The sequence below is a fragment of the Cupressus sempervirens genome, chromosome 6, assembly GCF_028749045.1.
Source record: "Cupressus sempervirens isolate cs-2001-9-10 chromosome 6, ASM2874904v1, whole genome shotgun sequence".
Lineage (NCBI taxonomy): Eukaryota > Viridiplantae > Streptophyta > Pinopsida > Cupressales > Cupressaceae > Cupressus > Cupressus sempervirens.
The window spans coordinates 163,351,526-163,374,546 of record NC_143123.1 but is presented as its reverse complement, the minus strand read 5'-3'; the positions used below and the strand labels follow the sequence as shown (position 1 = coordinate 163,374,546).

The window sequence follows — 23,021 nt, the reverse complement described above, 5'->3', positions numbered from 1 at the left end:
GGGCACGAATCCGGTAAGGATATTCTTGAAAAATCGAGGAGCCTGTAGCCCTTCCCCTATATGCACCACTAGCAGAAGGCATTGAATGTGCTCTGGGGCCAAGAAAGTCAAAATCCCCTTCTTCTCCTTGTCCAAGAAATCAGCAATCAATCTTTTCCAAGCATAAATAATCCAGTTCAAATTACATCAAACTGCTAAGAGCGTTTGCTGCCTTTGAGAGCCTCAAAATGGGATTCATAGAATACAACCAAATCCGGACAAATCCAGCCATAGATCCGAATCTGGATCCAGCCTCTAGGGCACAAATCCAGTAAGTAAGGATATTCTTGAAAAATCGAGGAGCACTAGCAGAAGGCACTGAATGTGCTCTGGGGCCTAGAAAGTCAAAATCCCCTTCTTCTCCTTGTCCAAGAAATTAGCAATCAATCTTTTCCAAGCATAAATAATCGAGTTCAAATTACATCAAACTGCTAAGAGCATCTGCTGCCTTTGAGAGCCTCAAAATGGGATTCATAGAATACAGGCTTAACTCTGATCTGTAATCTTGCCTTGAACTCTTACTCAAATCTAACCAACTTTTAAAAAAAAATTTGGCTCTGATACCATGCTGAAGTTTAGACCAGAAATGAAGATAAGCATCAACAGAATAAAGAACAATAAGACACAATAAATTATTCTGGGAAAACCCTCCAACTTGAGGGAGAAAAACCCAGCCACTGATATATCACTTATATTTTTAATGACAGTAGAAGATTGCTTTACTATTTGCCCAAACACTAGGCTTAATCTGAAGTAACGATCATAGCACATAATATACAAACAATAATAAATTTCTTGTTGGAAAACTCGCCCAATGCAAAAACTTGCCAAGCCCCCCAAAAGTTTAATTGGGCAAAATTCGGCGATTTAAAAAAAAAAACTCGGGAACCTAAAAGACCGCTGAAATTTAATTAAAAATACATTTATTTTGCAAAATTTAATGAGAAGATGAATTTAATAAGTTAATTAAAGACAATACAAAAGAAAGAAACAAAGTTTAGATATATATAAATGCATAATGCGTACAAAATTGCATTCTCATGCAGAATGCTTAGGGTAGGAAGCAAAATAGTAAATTACTAAATAGTTTCAATCTGTCAAACTAGAAGTAAATACTAAAAGTCTAAATAAATCAATACAATGTCAATCATATCTTCCTCTTTCCACTTGCACTAGCAGGAAAGCGAGGGGGTCTAGTCCTAGAAGAAGTGCCCCGCACTAGGATAGGGCGTGAGCTACGTGACTGTGAACTCTGTGGCTGTGCCCCCTCGCTCGACGTCCCTACTGACTGGCTCGGTGTCCTAGAAGAGGATGCATCTCCTCCTAATGGTAATGCCTGATCCTCTCCTGAATCATCATCATCCTCGTCCTCATCCTCAATGTCGTCCATAGTGAACTGAAAATCAGTGTTAGCCTCCCCCTCCATGGCCTGCCTCTCCAAATCAGCGATCTCATCTGGCGTAAACAATGGACTTGGCTCTTGTGTTGTCCAATCAGAATAAGGATCTATCTCATCTAGATCAAGCGGACCGGGTAGTTCTAAGAGCTGTGCCTTTTTTATGCGCAACTTAAGATTATAGTGCACATAAACAAGATCATTAAGCCGTTTTTGAGTCATTTTGTTTCTTTTCTTTGTATGGATGGACTCAAATAAGCTCCAATTGCGCTCACAATGGGATGAGCTACAAGGTTGGGATAGGACTCTGAGAGCAAATTTCCTTAAATTGGGGGTATTGCCACCCCAACTTGCCCACCAAGCATCTGCAAAACAAAATTAAAAAAGTTATAAAGCAATAAAAAAAAATTCAGAAGCACAACTTATCAATTAGCAAAAGTTTTAAAGTTTGATGCTTTACCTGGTGCTTGAGTAGATCTTGTTCTCTTTGCTAGCATAGAAGAGAACAAAGGACCCCTTGATTCCACATAGATTTGTTGTTCGGTCACAATAAGGTCTCTCTCCTCTTCACTTGATATCATTCTCTCAATGCATTTAGAGAGACCTTCCATAACCTTTCCATTAGGATCTGAGTAGGAATCATCAGCCCTAAAACAAATAGAAAATGATATCAAGTCTTACTACACAACCTTAAAAAGTAAAGTAAAATAAAGACTTATTAAAATCCCAACTTCAAGGACAATCAATTATCATAGTACCTGAATTTGGGATTGAGGAAGTAGCCTGCTGCATGAATAGGTTGGTGGACCATATTGTTCCACCTCCTATCAATTATTTCCCAAATGGGGTCAAATCTGAGACTGTCCCCATGATAGTAACTTCTAATAGCCTCTTTCGCCCTATCCATGGCCTCATAAAGACCTCCCATTGGGGATTGCTGCCCATCACATGTGCACAAGACTAGAACCAGGGGCAGAGACATCTACATTTGAAATTTGAAAAATACAAATTAGTTAATAACATAGTAAGTTATGAATTGATAATGAAACTTGAATAAACTATAGCAACATAGTAAGTTACCTCTACAATCTCCTTAGCCTTTGCAAAAAAGCTATCATCAAAGACTATTCGTGCCACAGCCTCTCCTTCGGGCTTCTTTGAGTAAGGTGAAGCAACTCAATCAGCACACACAAACATTTGCTTCAAAGCCAATATGTGGTCAAGAATACTTTGCAACGTCAAGAAGACCGTTGTTAACCTTTTCATAGCAGGTCTCATCAAATCTTTGCCTTTAGTGGCTTTTCTCATCAAACTGAGAACCCATGGGTGATTATAGATATATTTCGTGACTCGCCTAGCATCTTCCACAACTGGACTCACCCAATCAAGTTTTCCTATGTCCTCCAAAAGAAGGTCAAGGACATGTGCTGCACAAGGTGACCAAAAAAGTGTGGGATGCCTCTCTTGGAGGATTCTACCTAAAAGATTAGCAAAAAATCAATAATCAGTAACAAACTTTCCATATTTAGTATTTACGAATTACATCAAATCTAAATTGAATAATACCATAGCATTACATTCATGATTCATATTGATTCAAATATAAAAAATTAAATCTACCTGCTGCCACATATGCTGCTGCATTATCAATGATAATTTGCACCACATTCTCTATTCCCACCTCCATGACAACATTCTCCAACATTAAAGCCAATGTGGCTGCATTTTTCACTTTGTTGGAGGCATCGACAGATTTCCAAAACACCACATCATCTTTGCAAGCAATCAAAAAGTTAATAATGGTTCTACTTCTTCCATTTGTCCACCCATCAGATAAAATGGTGCAGCCATACTTCTTCCACTCTTTCTTTTGGTCTTCTATCAACAATGTTGCCCTACCAACCGCTTTGTCAAGCAACCTACAAAATTTAGGTGTAATATTAAATAAAGTGTAAGTGTTAGTAAAAAATTAGTTAATAAGTTATAACAATTAAGATTTAAAATATAACAATGAACTAAAGTGAATCACAATTATTTACAATTACTAAATAGTAAAATACTAACCTTCCACTCATATCCTTGCGATTAGGCGGCTTGTACCCTTTGCCTGATATTGTCATTGCATTCACCATATTGACCCAATAGGGACTATCAGCGGCATTCATTGAGATATTGTTGAAAAACCAAAAATCAGCTGCTGCAATATCAGTTTGCTCATGCACCTCCTTAAACCATGCCGTGCCCTCTAATGATGGCTGTGCTCCAGGTGTGTTCCTTGGCACAAAATAACCACCTATCCCTGATGGGGATCCGGATGGTGATGATGAAGAAGTAGGAGATGTAGAAGAAGTGGAACCGGTAAAAGAGAAATTTTGTTTGCGGATCCGTGGGCCACGAAGAGATCCTGGTATGTTCTCAAGTGCTTCTTCTTCCTCTTGCATATCAAAAGGAGCTCCTTCAGATTCAGCTATGGCTGCCCTCATAGCTAATTTTGTCCTCTCCCTATTCAATTTTTTCTCTTCAGCAGCTGCAAGTAGGGCATGGATGAATCTTTTTTCTTCATCAGTTACCTTGAGACAAGGATTTGAGTCATGTTTCTTTATGCCTGCAAGGTGGTATTTGAGGCGGTTTATGCCTCCAGAAATAATTCTCTCACAGGGAATGCATATCACCTTCCCAATATCATTTGGACTTGGAGCTTCATAGGCATACCGCCATGCCTTATCTCTTGCATTTTTAGGCCGAGTGGCTATAGATCCAGATGGGCATGGTGTTTGTGGCCACTCTTCTTGCGGGTTTGTCATGTTTTCTTAATGCTTGTCCGCTGCCCTACACATAAATAATTAAATTTATAGAAAAACGAATAAACAAAGTTAGAACTTAGAAGCTAGAAGTTTAGAACAACTAGGGTTTCAACTTTCAAATGATTTGAAATCATTTACAAACAACAACAAAAACAATAAAAGCTTTGCTTAAAACTATAAAAAGTTTTCAAACAATGATAAGATGAACATACTTGGGAAGAAATTTCTCTTCTAAATTCGGTTAGAATCCTCCAAAATCCACTCCTTTCTGCCTTTAATCACTTGCAATCAGCTAAAACCTTCTTTGCTCCACACAAATGAAAGAAACAATGCAAAAAACAATGCATTTTGACCTATTTAGGCGTCATTGGCCATGGGTTTCCTGAACCGCGAGTTTTTTACATTAACTCGCCGAGTTTTTGACTAAAACTCGCCGATTACTCGACGAGTTTTTGGACTCACGCCGAGTTTTTTGACAGGTGAGTTTTTGGGCGATTTACTCGCCGTCCCAAAATACTTGGCGAGTGTTTAAAACTCGCCGAGTAATTGGCGAGTCTTCCATCTATGGTATCAATCTCTCGGAAATCAAAAGATATCAAAAGATATCAATCTGTATTGTATATGTGAATTCCTTCTTGAAGTCTATAAATTTGTCTCGACCCTTCATCATCTTCACTCTTCAATGTCCTGACCCTTCATTGTCTTGACTCTTCAACATCTTGACTCTTCAAAGTGAGGACCCTTCGTTGTCTTCAATAATAAATAGATTATTTATATTATTTCAAACTTAGGAAAGAAAGATAGCTCCCAACGCTATAACATCAACAACCTTAGCCCTTATATTCGGCTACTTGACACCACATATTGTAGATTATACCCATAGCAATATAAATAACAAATTAAGCACAATGACAAAGACCCATGGTCTTCTTGCACCAACAAGGTAAAGGCATCCCTTAGCTTCACATGTACCACTTAATTCTTCAATCTGCTTTTGTGCTCCAACACGATACCTGCAATAGCAACCAAGGTAACAACCATCAATCCAGAACCCCTCATATTCTCCTACAGGCCACCAATGGAAGAAAAATAACATGCCAAGGTGAATGTTATTGTCATTAAATCCCCACAAACCTATACATGAACACAAACATCAAGTTCAAACGATGACAAAGGCTCTGAGTAGCTTCTTTACTCATATCAACTAGAATGACAACCACAACAAATAGCAACTTATCCAAGCTTATCATAGCTTTAACCTAGGTATACCAACATTGGTAGAACTTTAGTCTTTGTGCCATCAACATATCAAGGCAAAATCACAATCAAGTTTCTATATATCTTATCTTCCTATCTCAATGCACTCATGACCATAGACAAGTCTGACTTACAAAATCTGCAATAAACTGAAACAATCTCGTAGATGTAGACAGTCCATAGTAGTTCCTCCCAAGTTCCCACAACAACTTATTGGAGGGGGGTGGGAGGGGGAGGGTTGAATCGATCTCTACATTTCTATTATCCAAGATCGCCCGTAGGGGGCCCTTAGAATGAGTAGAGAAAGATCCATATCTCGATTCGGATCCCCATAGAATTTTAGGCCATATAATTGTAGGGCGCAACCACCAACAGAGCAAGTTTCAGAAAAATCAGCAGTTACTGTTGAACCGGAAGCATCCTCGCCCCATAGAATAATAGGGCGTTCTCAGTGGAATCTCCGGATATAAGTCATCTCATTGCAACCTAATGACGATCAGCCCAGAATACTTCTTAGCTCATAGATTCAAATCCAACGAAAAAAGTAAACTCATCATCACATTAGTAAATAGTAAATCAAGATATTAAAGAGGATGACCAGGCATATATCCAGCAACTACCACTTCATGAGTAATGTCAGATATGAAAATAAACCAAGACATGGCAAGTCTACATATAATAATTCACATCGTGGTTGTAGCTAACTCTTCTGTATCATAGTTCTTTAGAGAAATACAAAGACATGTAACTCCTGCAAACAAATATGCTGTAATACATCTCTCACCACCAGTCTTAATAGTTCTTCCAAGTTCTTCACACTTAACAATTAGGAAGAAGAACAATTTTAAAGAGAGAAATTGCAAATCAAATCATATCCTTGTTCCACACTGACATGTACCAAATAGTTTAAAGTAAGGTATTCTTAGCTATTCCCAAACTGAGAGGACATCAACATCTAAAATTCAAAATATGATGAAAGAATGGTAGCAATAGATTTAAACCTTTCATACCAAAGGTAGATTAAACAAATCAATCATTCACACATAGGGAATATGCCCAAAGCCACAAATGATTTCCTTTTCCTCTGCAATTAAGGCTTTGTAACTAGATCAGCTCAAGACCAACAATGCAAAGTACAATGTAAATCCATAAAACAATGCATCTTCTTCTTAACAACTCATCATAATTTCAATATACAAGAATTTTCTCATATGAGAAGATAAGATACAAAATAACAATGCATTTAATATTCAGATAAGCAATACCTCTCAAATCATTCACCTGGTGAGTAGACTGAGAGTGGGATTCAAGATTGTTTTGTGCACACAACACTGAGCGTCAAAAACTTAAAATTGCTAGTTAACAAATTTCTCGCCCAACTCTATATTCTTTTGCCCACACAAGCGACAACTGAAACTACTACTTGAGTTAGGTGTACTGATATGACTGTTTTTAAAAAAGGAAACTTAAAAGTGACTACATAAACTTATAAAATATCAACCCTCCAAAGCCTATAGGCTTTGGCTTCCAACCATGGAAAGAAACATCAAAACATCAGAAAATAAGATTGAAGTAATGATAATATCTCCTTCATCTTCCACTCCTTGCGCTCCCACACGGTGCCTCCTCCTTGTGCTATATGTGCCCGTACTTTTGCTCTGTATGCCCTAAATTTGGAGATTATAGGCACTAGTGACTCAAAACTAGGGCTGCCTATGATATTGATTATTTTAATTTTTTTGAGCTTCAGATGTGCTTTTGTGATCCTCCGGCATATGTCATCAACATCATTTTTGAAAGATGGAAGGTAGGTTGCTATGTTTCTTAAAAATTCTAATGCCTTTTCACTCACCTTCTCTACAAATAGCTCCTCTTCCAGTCTTATCTTGAAGCTTTGAGCCACATCAGAGCTTTTGCAGAATTCATCTCCATCTTCAAATATGTTTATTTTCAAAAATGGAAAGGTGTCACTTCAAATATTTGAGGTCTTAGCAGGACTGTACGAATGTTGAACTTATTTCACTATCTAACTCTTTGAGCGTGGAGAATTTCCATTCCAACATGTCTACCTATACTGCAGATTTGTTCTTCTTTAGACTACCAAGCAATCAAATAGCTGGGTGCATTTTTGAAGCATCTTGCAATTCAATGAAAGTTGTTGCCAAATTATTCTTTTCTTTCTTTAGATTTTGCATATCAGCATTGCAAACTTTCATTCTTGCTGATATCTAAATGTACACTCATAGATTCTTCAATTCATAGTATCCTATCAAACACAAATTCACTTGCGCATTTATGAACTGCCAAAGTGACAGATTAACTTCTTTAATTTGCTTCAGTTTATAGTATCCAACCCATCAATAGGGATACTTGCAACTTGGTTAACAGGCTGATCATTCATTTGCAAAACAGACTGGGTATAGGAAGTTAAAGTGCTTCCCACATCTGTAGCAGTGGATTCTTTTGTTCCTCTGTTCAGACTCTTTTTGCGAATGCACCCACAAAGAACTTTGCATGGTAAATATCCCTGGTAGTAGGATCCATATCCACTCTGCTCAGGCTAAAGTCTTGTTTTGTGACTTCCTGTTCATTTTTGTCTCCAATGAGGTCTGTGATCTCTAGGAATTTATGGGCAGAATTGGGGTCAGCGATCATCCTCAACATTCTCTTGGCTTTCTTAGGTTCAGGTCTATCTTGAAGCAATTAAGCTTTACTATCCACTTCCATATCTACCATTAAAGTGTATCTTTTCTTTTTTCTCTACAAATCTGCAACCAAGGGTAAGAACTTTCTACAACCAAGGGGGAGAGATAACAACAAAAGAGCTAGGAATATTAGTTATTGCATTACTACGTGGTATAGGGGTAGAGTTAGAAGTAGAATCTTCAAGTATAGAAAAACCTGAATGATCAAAGAATACATTAGAAATGCTATCTCCATTGATTTGGTCAAAGATGAGGGAATCACTATCTAGGGTAGCACCTGCAAGAGTTGACAAGTTGTCAAGCACCGAGGAAACAGGAATATTGGTTCCTTTATGTGCTTTTTGCTTAGAGGGCACTGGTATATATCTCTCACAAATGGATTTCAACTTCATACTGTTTTTGGGTTGTTCCCCATCCCCTCCCAGTTGAGAATTAGTTCTTTTGATAGTGGAGGTTGAACTAGTTGGAGCTTTTGAAATATTGAGTCTCTTGGATGCACTTTGTTCTAGGCTTGGTGTCCCTTTTGCTGTAGAAGAACCAACACATTCTTTCATAAATTTTCTTCTCTATCCATATTCTTGTCCTTTGTAGCACATGGGAGGTTTTGTCCATCATGTCCATTGAGAACTGTGGAAGAGGGCAAGTTTAATCAGTCATCTTTGAACCGTCATTGACCCAATTTTTAGGAATAGATAGAAGTATTTGAAAGGCTCTGACTTGGTTCATGGATAACCGAATCTAGTTTCTTTTTGCAATTTTTTTGCAACTAAATAATCTTCCAAACAGACTTCTAATTGCAGATGGTGCAGGTATTTTTTCTTCCATGAAAATTAGCCTAGATAAAGCCCTTGCTATCATAATGAGGCCCTGGTGACAGAAATTTGAAAGTTTAATTTTTTAAAACTTTTCTCTGTAGTCTTAGCAATGTTATATTGCTTCTATAAGAGAAATCTGCCAGAGAAATGGGAAATGCATATCCCTTTTCATATCAACATATTTAACACTTGCCATTTGACAACACATTTCCAGAAACACAATTTGGCAATTTAAACAGGGCATTTTCAAAACCCCAATACTTAGATAGGAAAATCTGTCAAATAGAATGAAGTAGCTGCCATATTGAGTTACTATTGCTGCATCTTCTGAACAAATTATCTTTTCTGTTGACCCTTTAATCTTCTTTTCACAATCCACAAGAAGGTGTCATTGACGCAAAGGTAATTCTGTATTCCTGCTCTCTTTTGCAATAGTTGACAGTACTTGTATGCAAGTCTATTTGTAGTTGGGGTTTCTAGGGTTTACAAGCTGGATTAGTCAATTTCTCCATAGCAAGAGTGTATATCAACAAATAACACATATAGAAAGATTCCTTCCATCTATAATTAGCCAGTTGTTCATGTGAACGTTGGTTCATTAAACTTGCTGAATCAATATATGGATTATCAGAACAGATGGTTAGTATGAATTGACACATCCAGAAAGGAAATTCTCATAATTCAGAATCGCCATAACATGGTGTAGTGGAGTAATTGTGTCAACAATTTTCTTTGTAAGATGATCACTTTGGAGGAGTGAAGGGAGTCAAGATTTGCCCCTCTTAGTTTTCAACCAGCCTCCAACCTACAATTTAGACACCTTCCTTTCTTACTAGAAAATGAATCCTAGCCCGACCTCACAGGCATACTCACAAACTACTCTCGTTCTAGTAGCTTGAGTACTTGAGAAACGACCTCTGGGTGAATTCAGGCAGTTACCAAGCCACTAGAGCCTTGAATCTCATGAGACTTAGGGTGATAGTGGTTGGCACAAGAAACAACCAATTTAGGACATGGGATGGGAAACTGCTGGCTTGTAGACCCTAGCCCTCATCCTTCTGAGAATATTGTGGAGGCTTACATTACCTAATTTAGTGTTTGATATATCTTCTAGGTTGTTTTTTGTAGTGGGTGACATTGAAAGAGCTAGGTTTTGAATTTGATGGCTTGGAAAACAACTCAGAAAAGTCCCTATGATTCTAGTTGGCAAGGAATAAGTTTGCAAAAGACCTACAGGAATTTCACCACTCATGAGGAAACCTCAAAACTTATTGCACTTGCTAGCCCTTTGAAGAAACATCACTTTTAATTTAAGGAAGAGAGAAAAAGGAAAGAAATCTCTAGTCTAACTTGTTTTTGGGTGCGTTGGCAAATCCTTCTCTACAGCTGAAACTTGAAAATTTTCTCTGGTGGCTCCTCAAGATGACATGAGCTTTTCAAAATAACACCACCCTTTTCAAGAAGATGCATTAAATTCATTTAATTTCAGCAAGGAGAGTACTCTCGTTCTTGTTCAAAGATTGTGCCAACATACTTGCATGTCCTTCATTACCTAATCAATCATTAATGAATTGTACTTGCCAGTGCCTTAAAATAGTCATGCCTTAGGGAATGATCAATCTCATTAAGTCAAGCAGTCGATAACTTTTTGTACCTTTGAACCATGATAACCAAGGCATACAAGGGTTAGGGAATCCTCTGACTGACCAACCACAAAGAACTTTTAAATAGAGATGACTGATGATGAGGTACATACTTGAGAAGTAGTTGAATGATTGATGATTTGTAGAACTTAGAAACCATAACAAAAGAGAGGTAAGAAGGTTCAAATATCTCTTGTTTAATTGACCACAAAGCTCGAGCTTATGTAACCAATGCGCAGTCTTTTGTCCGATCAATGGAGTAAACATAGATCTAAATGTTAATGTTGTAGCTTCAGTTGGATTGAATTGATGTAGAGAAAATTCTTCTATGGTTATTGGTCAATCATCAATTAGACAAACCTTTTTATGTGTACTTATATATTTATTATATATATTATATACTATTATATATATGTGTGTGTGTGTGTAATATATATTATATATAATATATTAATATTAATATTGTCTAATTAATGATTGATTAATTTATTACCAAAGAGACTTGTCTCTTCATGAGACATGCCTCTTCTATGGATATTTATATAACCTTCAAATCTGCATTTGGAACACACTGAAATAAACAGTAGTGCTTAGTACATTTGCAGAGATCCTTTTCACTTAACATGGTATCAGAGTAGGCTGCAAATGTATCTTAAACCATGGAGAAAAGTGAACAATATACCACAGTAAAACATATGGGAAAGAGCAACAATATATTATGCTAATCTGATGTTAATTTGACACCTATGGGTCTGTTATGATAAGTGCACTGCAGAAGGCAATTCTAACAACATTCACCAATGCATCACTCAAGTTTCAAACAAGGATACTGGGCGCAGTCAGAAATTTTGACTTTATCTCTGATTGCATTCACTCGGTTATTTTATCTACATGACATTTTGTCATACATGTCACAGTTTGATGCACTAATAATACACACCCTTTCTGTGCTCCCATATTCTGCATACGAAATTTTATCACTCACGGATTCACTATGAACAAAAATATAATTCCAATGGAAGGAAAACATCTGAATTTCCACATAACAAAAACCAGTCTTCAATGTGTAATCTTTTGCACAGAACAAATTTATGAGTACAGTCTGCATTCAGACTACAATATTGAGCAAACATATTTATACAACAGTCTTCCATGCTTTCTTATTTGCAGACGACAACATATTAAATACAGTCTTCTACTGTTATCATTGCAGAGCCAATGTGCCATCCATATTCATCTCGAGAACTAATAAAATCATGGATCATTTCTTATTACCTATTTATCCTAATTGGAATGTCTTGAGGATGCAGTATTTTTTTTATCAGATGTCACAAATGTCTTAGCTGATGAACATGGATGCATACACAAAGCTCAGATGGGTTTAAATAAAGTAGAGAAATCATCTGACAGAAGAAACAAAGAAGAATGATGATGTCAAACAAAACGACGACCTTAGCTAGTGGACATAGAGAACAACGGATTTTTTTTTGTCGTGATTATTGACCAATGCAAAATAAAATGGGCTATTATTTTGAATAAAAGCTTCAACCCAATTGTAGAGTTACCCTTGGATCACCCTAAATACAAATCTTATATATTTCTTGCCAACTTGGAGGTAGTGTGATGTCAGATTCGGTTCACTGTTTAATGACTTGAGTTGTCAAGCTATTGGATCTGATATTCCCTAGTAGTCGACTTGAGTGGGTCAAAGAAGATTTGTCTTGTGATGACAATTTGGCCGATTCGATTGAATAGCTTGTCTATAATTTGAGTTGCCCAAGGGTTGACAGCCTGGTTTTCCTTGCCTACCCTCAACAAAGTTTGAAATGAACATTTCCTTCGCAGCCAACTCATGTGCCACATTAGTAAGAGGACACACCCCAACATGTGCCGAGTATTAAATGGTGAAAGAACAAACTCTTTAAAAGAGGTCAATGTATCGTAAGGACCAATAACGACTACCTATGAGGTATTAGAGGTAAATATGATTTATTTAATTGAATGAGTATTAATTTAAATAATACGTTTATAAAGATATGTTAACATTCATGATAATATAAATTGTTAGCATTAATCTATTAATATTAGGAATAGTATTTGGAATGAAATTCAAATATAATTATAAATATTGAATATGATTAGTCATAAATAAGAATGTCACTTGAACAATATAATAATCATATTGTTTTGAGACAAGGAACTATAGCACACTTCTATGATTAATATTAATATCTGATTATTCTTGAATATTATATTAGTCTCTCTTAATATATCAATATGTACCATAAGAGTTATTTGCTTTGCTCTTTTCCTCCGAGAATGTTTTTGCAGGAAAAAAAGGGAGTTTTAACACTTGTACATTATGAATTGAGAGTTGAAGCTAGCCCCCATCAAACTGTTGACATATGGAACTATTGAACAATTTGATATATTAAAATATTACATTGGTTTCTATAATCGTTGAGGATTATAACATGATTACTGAATAATTACATATGTTCATTGCGTATTCCTGGATATTGATTTTATATTCAATATCCTCCCCTAAATATATATTGGTGACTCATCCTTGGTATTGGCAATTTCTTGAAAGCAATTGTTTCCACCGATGACAATTTATTAAGGATACAGTGACATGGAAACTTGGTGCGTGGATTTGAAGGAAGGATTTTCTGATGCTTCTATTGCTAGAGATTGAGCAATTACATTTGAAATTTTTGTTGCTGCATGAATTCTATGTTGATAAGGATTCCAATTTTTGGCGTAGTTGTATGAGGTAAATTGTAAATTGAACTGAGATCAAGATGATAAATTCATTGGTGGTAGCTCTTGAATAGATAATTTGCGTGAAGACTTTCCTTGCTGTGCATGGAGTTTGGGAAATAACCGAACAAAATTCCAATACATTTCAACTCATATTTCAGAGGAGACACAACTCGGTTCATTCCTTCAGTCTCATCTCATCATGCTAGAATACTGGAATACATGAGATTCAACAAATTGGATGTTTGGCCTTACCTATAAAAAAGTGATTGAGTTTGAAGAAGATCTGCAGTAGAAGCTGTGAATTGGAATGATTGAAATGTCAAGAAATGCATAACAATTTCTTATATGCTGGCATGTATACATACATTAGAGATGCTACAAGATCATCCTAAAGATTCTAAGCATTATAAAGTGTGACTTCTTCATGTTGAAATTGAACATTACCAAAAGATATGAGTTTATTGTAAGACTTTAGCTGAAAGCTCCGCTTAATTACTTGTATAACGTTCTTCCATAGTACAAGGTTCTGAGATCTACTAAAACAAAAAGAAGTTTTCCATAATTGATGCAAAATTGTTGAATGATATAAGAGCGAGAATTTTACATTGTGGGGGGAAATAATAACCAATGTTCCATTCCCACTTGAAGCATCTTTGAAAGGGAGATGTAAGGGAAGGGACATCATCAGAGTTTCAAATCCGAATCACCTTTTGATGCATATGGGCTTTCATTGAAGCAACTTGTATCAAGGATGCGCAGATAAATATTCATTAGCTCTGAGTATTACATTTATCCACTCACTGTATTCTCTCTCTAAATTATATACGTACAATAAAAGTTATTTTTCTTGATCTTTTCCTTTATGTGTAGGGATGTTATGGCAGGAAAAGAAAGTTGGCACCTTATACATGCTACCAAATATTGTGAAGAACTCAATCTTATGGTAAAGAAGTTTTGATCTAGAATTCATTAGTCACCTGATGATCATGCTAGATAAAGTGAGGCTCTTGCGGTGAATATCCGTGATGATTGAGATTGTGAAGTATCCTCCTATGCCAAGAGGGAGTCTAACAGTTCATTAGAGGCAACCTTGGACAAAGAGACCAAGTAGATAGAAGTTATGTGTCAGTCAAACTTTTGGTAAATTTGATTGTATTGATTCAGATGGAGTATACCATGTCAAGATGGATTGTAGTAACCCCAATAGGTTATAACTTCTTCAAACACCAAAAATCTTTATACTTTAATTGTTTGACATTTCATCAAACACTTTGCAAGCAAGCTCTGATATCACTGTAGTAACCCCTTAAGGAACTAATATTCAAATGCAATTCTTTTGGTATTATTAGTGCAATACATCGAAACAAGATGTAACAATGATGCCAAAATTTTTGATTTTGAATTATTACAGCAAAATCATATGTCGATGAAGTACAATGATAATAATGATGCTCGAGAATGGAAATGAATCAAGTATAGACACTGTAGCACGGCATCCTACATGCGTACTATAGCAATCAAAATTTATTCTCCAATTTAAGCACAAAATAGAACTCCTGAATTGAAGCTCTCCTAAAAACCAAATTCAATGGATATTTCACCACCTCAAATGGTCGCAACACTGAAGAGTTGACGTTCTCCAATGGCTGATTGAAATCAGAAACCTTAGTTTCTTCTCCCAACTTGATAACAAATGCAATTCACAAAATTGGATGATAAACAATGACGCTCTCACCCCTTTTTATACTTTTCCTTGACCCTCGTAGAAGGAAATAAAATATTTAATAATTGCATTCTCTAGAAGTTTCCCCCTTCCAATAATTAATGCACTTGTTAGAAGCTTCTCTCTTACAATACAATAATTAAATAAAATATTTAATAATTGCATTCTCTAGAAGTTTCCCCCTCCCAATAATTAATGCACTTGCTAGAAGCTTCTCCCTTGCAATAGAATAATTAATTTTGCTTCTAGAAAATTAAATTACTAGAAGCTTCCCCCTTCCAATAATTAATGCATTCTCCAATTAAATTAATTAAATATAAAGTCACTCTCTTTTTTTTTTTTTCGACTTCTGACTTTATAAGAAATTAATTTAATCAATTTCTCCTTATTTCTCCACTTAGCCTTCGGAGAATGTAAAGGCTAAGAACTCCACTGATATGCTAAAAAGATGGGGACATTACATGGATTCTCCAGTGATCATGTATGTAGGCTGGAAGGCCTTATGCTATTAGTATATTTGTTGAACTAGGAAAGCATGCCATGACTTGTTGCTAGGAGATTAGAAGGATGATATCAGATTTAGAGGGAGTCAGACACTTCATCAGAGATAACCTTGTACGAGAAGGTTAGAAGGTTGATATCAGTTTCAAGTGATAAGCAACCTTGGACCTGAAAAACTCTACAGATTGAGAGGGAGAAGTTCGAGGTGAAATTCTTTGTAATACATTCTTCTCTGTGAGAGAAGTTTTAGGTGAAAACCCTTGTTCCACCCTTTGACTTGGTTCATGGTGGTTACTATTTTGCATATGTGGATTATGTCATGAAAGGTGATGATCTTTCATTGATATATATATTTGGAGGGTTGCTATTGTAAGGTGACAATATTATCAATAGCTTGACCTGTTATCATAACAAACTACATTAAGTCGCTTTCCCGAAGTACTGGTAGTCATGATAACAAACGTATCATAATTAGACTGCATTAACTTGTTGTCCCGGAGTGCCAAAGATCATGATACTTGTCATGATAGAGTTCATGACATGTTGATTGCTAATTATCTGATCAACTTCATTAAGTTGTTATCTCGGAGTCTCGGTAATCGGATAACTCATATCTTACTAGGATATAACATATTCTTTTGGTAGACATCAAGGATTTGATGCTAGTGCACATACCAAAAGAATATAAGTATGATGAATATCATATGATTGATATTTCTTGTTGAATCATACTTTAGTTGATATTGAAAGATAACATCCAAGTTGATGGATATATGTTGATATTGTTAAATATGTCATTCTAAGAATATCTTATTGAAATGATATCTCTCTATATGCTTCAGAACATAATGTGGTCTATAACAATCCTCCCTAGCTAAGAGAGTGTTAATGTTGTAGCTTCAGTTGGATTGAATTGATGTAGAGTAAATTCTTCTATGGTTATTGGTCAATCATCAATTAGACAAACCCTCTTATGTGTACTTATATATGTATTATATGTATTATATATTATATACTATTATATATATTATATATAATATATTAATATTAATAGTCTAATTAATGATTGATTAATTTATTACCAAAGGGGCATGTCTCTTCATGAGACATGCTTCTTCTATCGATATTTATATAACCTGTTATTAGATTTTAGGGAATTATTAAGTTTTTTGTCATCAACGTTTCGGATCATACTACATGATCCATCAATGAAAAGTGATGATGGATCATGTAGTATGATCCAAAACGTTGATGACACAAAAACTAACACAATAATTCCCTGAAAACTAATAACAATTTACATGGATTGTGGAAATCTGATAGATTTATATAACTCTCAATTCTGCATTTGGAACACACGAAAATAAACGGTAACACTAAAAACCCACAACTTTTAGAAATAGGAAACCGACAATCCTATCTAGTTGTCTAGGAGCATTTAGGTCACAAAATATCCAATTGTCCAATTTATAGGCGACCAAGGGCTAATCATACAATGTTTTCATGTAACATGGGGTAAAAATAGGAACCCAAAATGAGCACTCCATATTTTAGTCCAAATAGTAGGTGCTTATATATATAACTAGGGACCAAAATGTGCACAACCAATATGCACGTCCTTTCACTACACATGATCACATGGAAAAGACACATAATCACCATGCAAGATGAGAGTGTCACATGGCCAAATTGGAGCTCTAGATCACTACTATGCTAGAAACAAACACATGACTAATTCCAACAGGAACACCCATGAGCATCAAATGGCCACCATAGATCTTTTTGGAAATATTCAATGGAAGGTTTGATTTCATAACTTCCATTATTACAGATTTGCAAAACAATTTTAACCCTCAAAACATCCACTGCAATCCACAAGCCACCAACATTCTACGATTCCTTCTAATGGATTCCTTCAAACTTTCCAAATGAGGAAATAAAGGAGGAATACTCAAAAATCAATCAACAAGAATCTTTCACATTTAAGGACATGCAAAACATGAATCTTTCACATGTAAGGACATGCAAGTAATATGAAAGCACATGCAATCTACATGCAAGTTAATGCACATAAAACTCACATACATGCACATGCAAACCATGAAAATCCTTGAATCGCCGATACAAAATGTGAGGAAATTGCTGGAAATTTATCCAATCTCTAAGCCAGTAAAATAATTGATGAGATTCAAAGCTTAGACTACACCTATGAATGTCTTTCATTTTATGCATATCTAAAAAATAAGTTGCCTTATATGCAAAACCAAGGAGATGTTCGTTTTCTTTGTGATGCCAATACAACCACTTTAACATGTTCAATAAGCTTAAATTACATAAACATGAAACATCATGGAAATGAACATTACTTCATCATATTGTAGCAGCAGCAAGAAAGCACATCTCCACAGTACAAGAGGAACATATCATAACACAAGATTTATGTGGAGAAAGTTGAAACCCTTGTCTTAAAAAACTTCACTAGAGAAAGAGGGGCAATTATATTATTTTATCCAAGAAGATTATGCAACAACATGTTGCTCTTCAAGCTTGCGTAGAATGCAACATCATTTATATATGTGCACCTCAAAAAGCTAACCAAACCTTCTTGAAGACCCTTTCCATGCCACCTATTATACGCAAATTTAAGTCCATGTGTTATGAGGCTCATATGCATAAACCAATGGCCCTACCTAGAAATCATCATTGTGCACCCCAAAACAACCACTTACAGATGATCATATAGCTGACATAGGGCAACTCTCATGCATCGACACCTAGGGACCAATACAACAAATATTCAGTCATAGATGTTGTCATAGAATATTGTGACATTTGGCATAACTATCATAGATGCTCTTACAATATTTTACATGTGTTCAAACAACCCAAAATGGAAGATGCCAAAGAGGGAAGCCCAAGTATATTCTCCTTTTCCTATGGTCGAAATAGTGGAAGTAACTCCATATTTACATTAGTTATTTTACCAATACTGGCAAGTTAGTTCCATCCCTCTTGAGTAAATTACATTTTGAAATAAAAATCCTAATAGGATCTAGAGAATATAACCCATCTATGACCATATCAACCGATTGAGGACACTTCAGTATCAATTCCTCACTTTGAAATAAACATAGATAATGTTACATCAAATAGAGTTTGAGTCACAAATAGCAAGAGGGAACTCAAGTATATGGAAAAACCTACGTTACACTTAATTGAATATTTTGTTATTGATGTCAAAGGTTGATGATCAAGGTTGTACAATCAAGAATGGCTGTACACATATCTACTTATATATATATATATATATATATATATATATATATATATATATATATATATATATATATATATATATATATATATATATATATATATATATATATATATATATAGATATGTTTATATATTGTTAATATTGTCTAATAGTTATTAACTTGCAAATTACCATAGAGACATGTTTCTTCATGAGACATGCTTTCTCTACTAATTAATGTGCACTTGGAATACACATACTGGAAAAAAGCAGTGTTACTACATTTGCAGTGATCTCATGCACTAACACTAATTGCAGCAAAAGACCACTTATTCCTGATTTGATCTTTATTGTGCGATATGAGATATTCCGAGATATTCCTCCTTAATGCTTGTCTACTTTTGAACAATTGAGATATTCCAATATGCCAATACTAAGTTGCATCAATTCTTAATAAGCACCAATTTTCACCAAGACTTGCCATCTTCTAAGTTAGATTATTTTGGTATGAGATCGGGTGGTAATATTTATGGCGATTTTTTTTTTCTTGGGAATGGAACAGATATGGGTACTTTTGTACCGACAAGTTCACGTTCAACAACTCCAAATTTGAGAAAGTCTTGAAAATGGCTTTTGACATATGGTGGTTTGTTATGAACATTTGGATCTCCTCACCCTAATGGTATATAGCTTTTAGCCACTCTATACGACTACCAATTCCTTGCATCACTGAGGGACTATATGATGCATCCATAAAATCTCTTCATAACTTTCCTTAGCAAAAGAAGCCGCAGCCTTCCATATCGACTTGGACAACATTTTCAAGACCCACCATCTCTATGGATTCAATGAGGATTTTATAAATGACTTCTGTATCCTTGATTTGCTCCCCATAATCACCCGCCTTAAAAAATTGCCTTTTTGGGGGACACTAGAATAATATTTGTTAAAAGTTGGTTTTCACAAACTTTCCATAAATAAAAAACAATAGACACTCTTGTTTCAATCCAAGAATCCATAATTGGTTTTCCCTGATATCTCTACATTTTTTTTCCTCTAGCCAATAAGGTTTTGCACACCTTTTCATACCTAGGTCCTGTGCATCATAACATTATTCCATGAAGGAGAAGCTTGAGTAATTAAATTTTTTCTTCTTTGCATCAATACCCACTAAATTTGAACTGGTGGTCATTCCAAATAGATTGCAAGTTTATTTTGCTGTTATAAGAAATTCTAGAATTTTAAATTAAACTTAAAATAGATAAACTAAATCCTACAATAAGTAGAAACTAATGAAAGTTCAAACTGAACAAAAGATTAAAACTTGTTTTTCTTGGCAAATTTTTTGGTAAAAAATCTAAGAATTAGTTAAAATTCATAAATTAGATGATTAGATCTCCTTTCTGCAAGTTATCTTTACTTCCTTTCAAAATATAAAAATTTAAGAAAGTGTTTTTGTTTAGTTCTATGTGCCCACACTGTGTTTGCTTTTGCGGGGGTATTTGGGAGCACTTAGAAGCTCCAAAGGAGCACCTTGACTATCTTGGTTCCTTGTGGGGGCATTTGGGAGCACTTAGAAGCTCCAAAGGAGCACCTCAACTATCTTGGTTCCTTGTGGGTATGCAACTAAAATACCCACATGGCACATACATAGTTCAGAATTTGGGACTAATAAAGTACTCAGCAAGCTCAATACTTAGGAAAAATTTGGAAACTTCGTATTTACTAAAAATTAAAATCTTGTAAAGAAGCATATATTTTTCTGTAAAATTTAATTACAAAATATATTAAATTAAAGACATCTTGAAAGATAAAATGTGAAGTTTAATAGCAAAAACATGTGAAAAATGCATTTTTAATCAGCATTTACTTGTGTTTGACATTTTTTCCCATGTTTTTTGGCATCCCTAGAAACATGAGATTTAAATTTGTGAAAACTCGCCCTGCAAAAAACCTAGAGTACTCAGCAACTCATAAGAGTACTTGCAGAGTTTACAAACTATGCCCATAAGAAACCTGGGTGGTTGGGGCGCTCTTGGAGTGCTCTCGTTGTCGCTTTTGGGCCCATGCCTTTTTGGAGCTGGCATGGGGTATTCAAAGAAGAATCTGGTAACAAAGGCCACCTTCGTTTACTCATCTGTGTTTGCATTCACTTAAGAACAAGCCAGCAATATAATGCCTTTTGTTGTGGGGATGAATTTCTTGAGGTCCATGCCATTTCTATTAGTCAGTCGGTTTGGATCTTGAGTCTTCTAGGCTAAATATGCAACTTGTCATCCGCCAGGAACTATCTGTTTCTACAAAAATAAAATTAATTTTTTGGAATTGTTATTCTTTTATTTAAATTTTAGGTTTCCTTTTTGGAAGCCAAATTTTTGCCTAGAATAGGGAATACACAGTTCTAAAGGATCTATGAGATACTACTACTAATTTCCTTTTTTAAATTTTTTTATGAAGCATTTTATTACTAACTTTGTAATTGAATTTGAATGTAATACAAGTCAGCATAACAAAGCAAAAATTGTTGGCCTTCCTCAGTCATCTTTAGTCTATTGCCATTCTCCAATAGAATTGCAATCATTTGTGAAAATTATTTTTTTCTGTCTTCAATTTTGCTTGAAATAAGTTGATTCATGCAAACATTTTCTACACAATTTAGGAAAACATTCAGGTGCTCATAATTGATATTGCATTTTTATCTGATTGGTTTATTCTAGAATGCAAATTTAAAAGGAGCCGCTGCACCTTGCACATCATGTATTTCAGACCCCAAAATAATTCATGTCTATGCAAAAAAAGTGATAATATGAAGGATAACGTGACTGAACGAGCTTATTGGTTTCTCTTCATTGATTTGTTGCACATGTAGGTTGTCCCTTCATATGCTGAGCCTGAATCGACAATCTGCACTTCCAAAGGTGTTGACTTCTATGGAACTACATTAGATACCTATGTCCACAATACATTAACTATTACTCAATTCTAAACAAAACAGCAAAAGTGACACAATAATAATGTTGAGAAAACATTATGTCCTGTGTTTTTTGCTCAATGTCATCTTTAAGAGATTCAAACAAATTTGGCTCTCGACCTACCTCTAGGTACTCACATTTCCCTTCAGCCAATTGAGTTATGTGGCGATAAGATATAACTAAACCCAAAAAATAATATTATAATAGTAGCTGTGCTCTCGCTATATTTTGAGTACTTGGGGAAGAAATTGAAGTGATATCACTCTCATCCATTCACTATTTCTTCAAGAGAAACATGAGCTCAGGGGGTGCTATTTATTGTCTTTTTTAGTTTTCCCTGGATAACCTTTATCATTGATGTCAAAGGAGAAGTAGAGTAAGTGGGAGCATTTGAGTCAGGAGGAGTTAAATGAGCCATTTTCTTTCGAAAGGGTTTTTTTACAGGGTTGCCATTAATGACAAAGATTTTGGAATATTGTCATTGATGTCAAAGGACAGCAATTAAGATGTTTATTAGAAGTGGAATCTTAAGAGCATTAAGGAGCAGATGTGTTATGAATGAGGAGCAAATATAAATTAGGATAAAAAAATAATGCAGCATTATATTGGTAGCATCATGGCTGACCTTCTTTAGATGCAATAAGCTAGAGAAAATATGAGGACCAACCTCCTTTACCTTATCTAAGGACAAAAAAAGTCAAGTTTTAATTCAACTGATTGGTGTCTCCCAAAGAAGGACAACAAGGGGCACTCAACTTTGGGCAATGGAAGGCTTGCAGAGTACTTGCCGAGTTTTAAGAACTAAAGTTTTAATTTAACTGATTGGTGTCTCCTAAAGAGGGACAACTTCAACTTCAAGAAATGGGCACCCAACTTTGGGCAAGTGATTAAAAGCATAGTTGGAAGATTCATAGAGTATTCAGTGAGTTTTTCTGACTTAAACTCGCTGAGTTCATTCCAAGTACTTGACCACATTAAAACTCCAGTGATAAGGCCAAAAAACTAGTCTTAGTTCATTTTTATAATTTTATTGCTTGTATTTGGTTGCGAGGAGAGGAAATAAGTTTCCAAGCCCTTGGTAACTGATTGCAATCGATTAGAAGTGGATTTGAGCTGATTTCAACCAGTTTTTGAAGAAAAATCA

At 35.4% G+C, this 23,021-nt stretch overlaps 2 protein-coding genes across 3 annotated transcripts in view; one reads left to right on the top strand and one right to left on the bottom strand.

Moving 5' to 3' along the window:
* The window catches only part of LOC149551758 (hydroxyphenylpyruvate reductase-like), a 73,123-nt gene that overhangs the window by 48,625 nt on the left and 1,477 nt on the right, over nucleotides 1–23,021 (top strand). The gene's annotated exons all lie outside the window — the stretch shown is intronic.
* LOC149551759 (uncharacterized) lies at nucleotides 127–5,489 on the bottom strand. Its single transcript, XM_089789523.1, has 6 exons — nucleotides 5,374–5,489; nucleotides 5,117–5,252; nucleotides 3,500–3,690; nucleotides 3,056–3,354; nucleotides 1,896–2,063; nucleotides 127–1,800 (listed from the first exon to the last, which is right to left on the bottom strand). Exons 1-6 carry the CDS (start codon nucleotides 5,487–5,489, stop codon nucleotides 1,187–1,189), a joined length of 1,524 nt encoding a protein of 507 aa, XP_089645649.1. The 3' UTR covers nucleotides 127–1,186.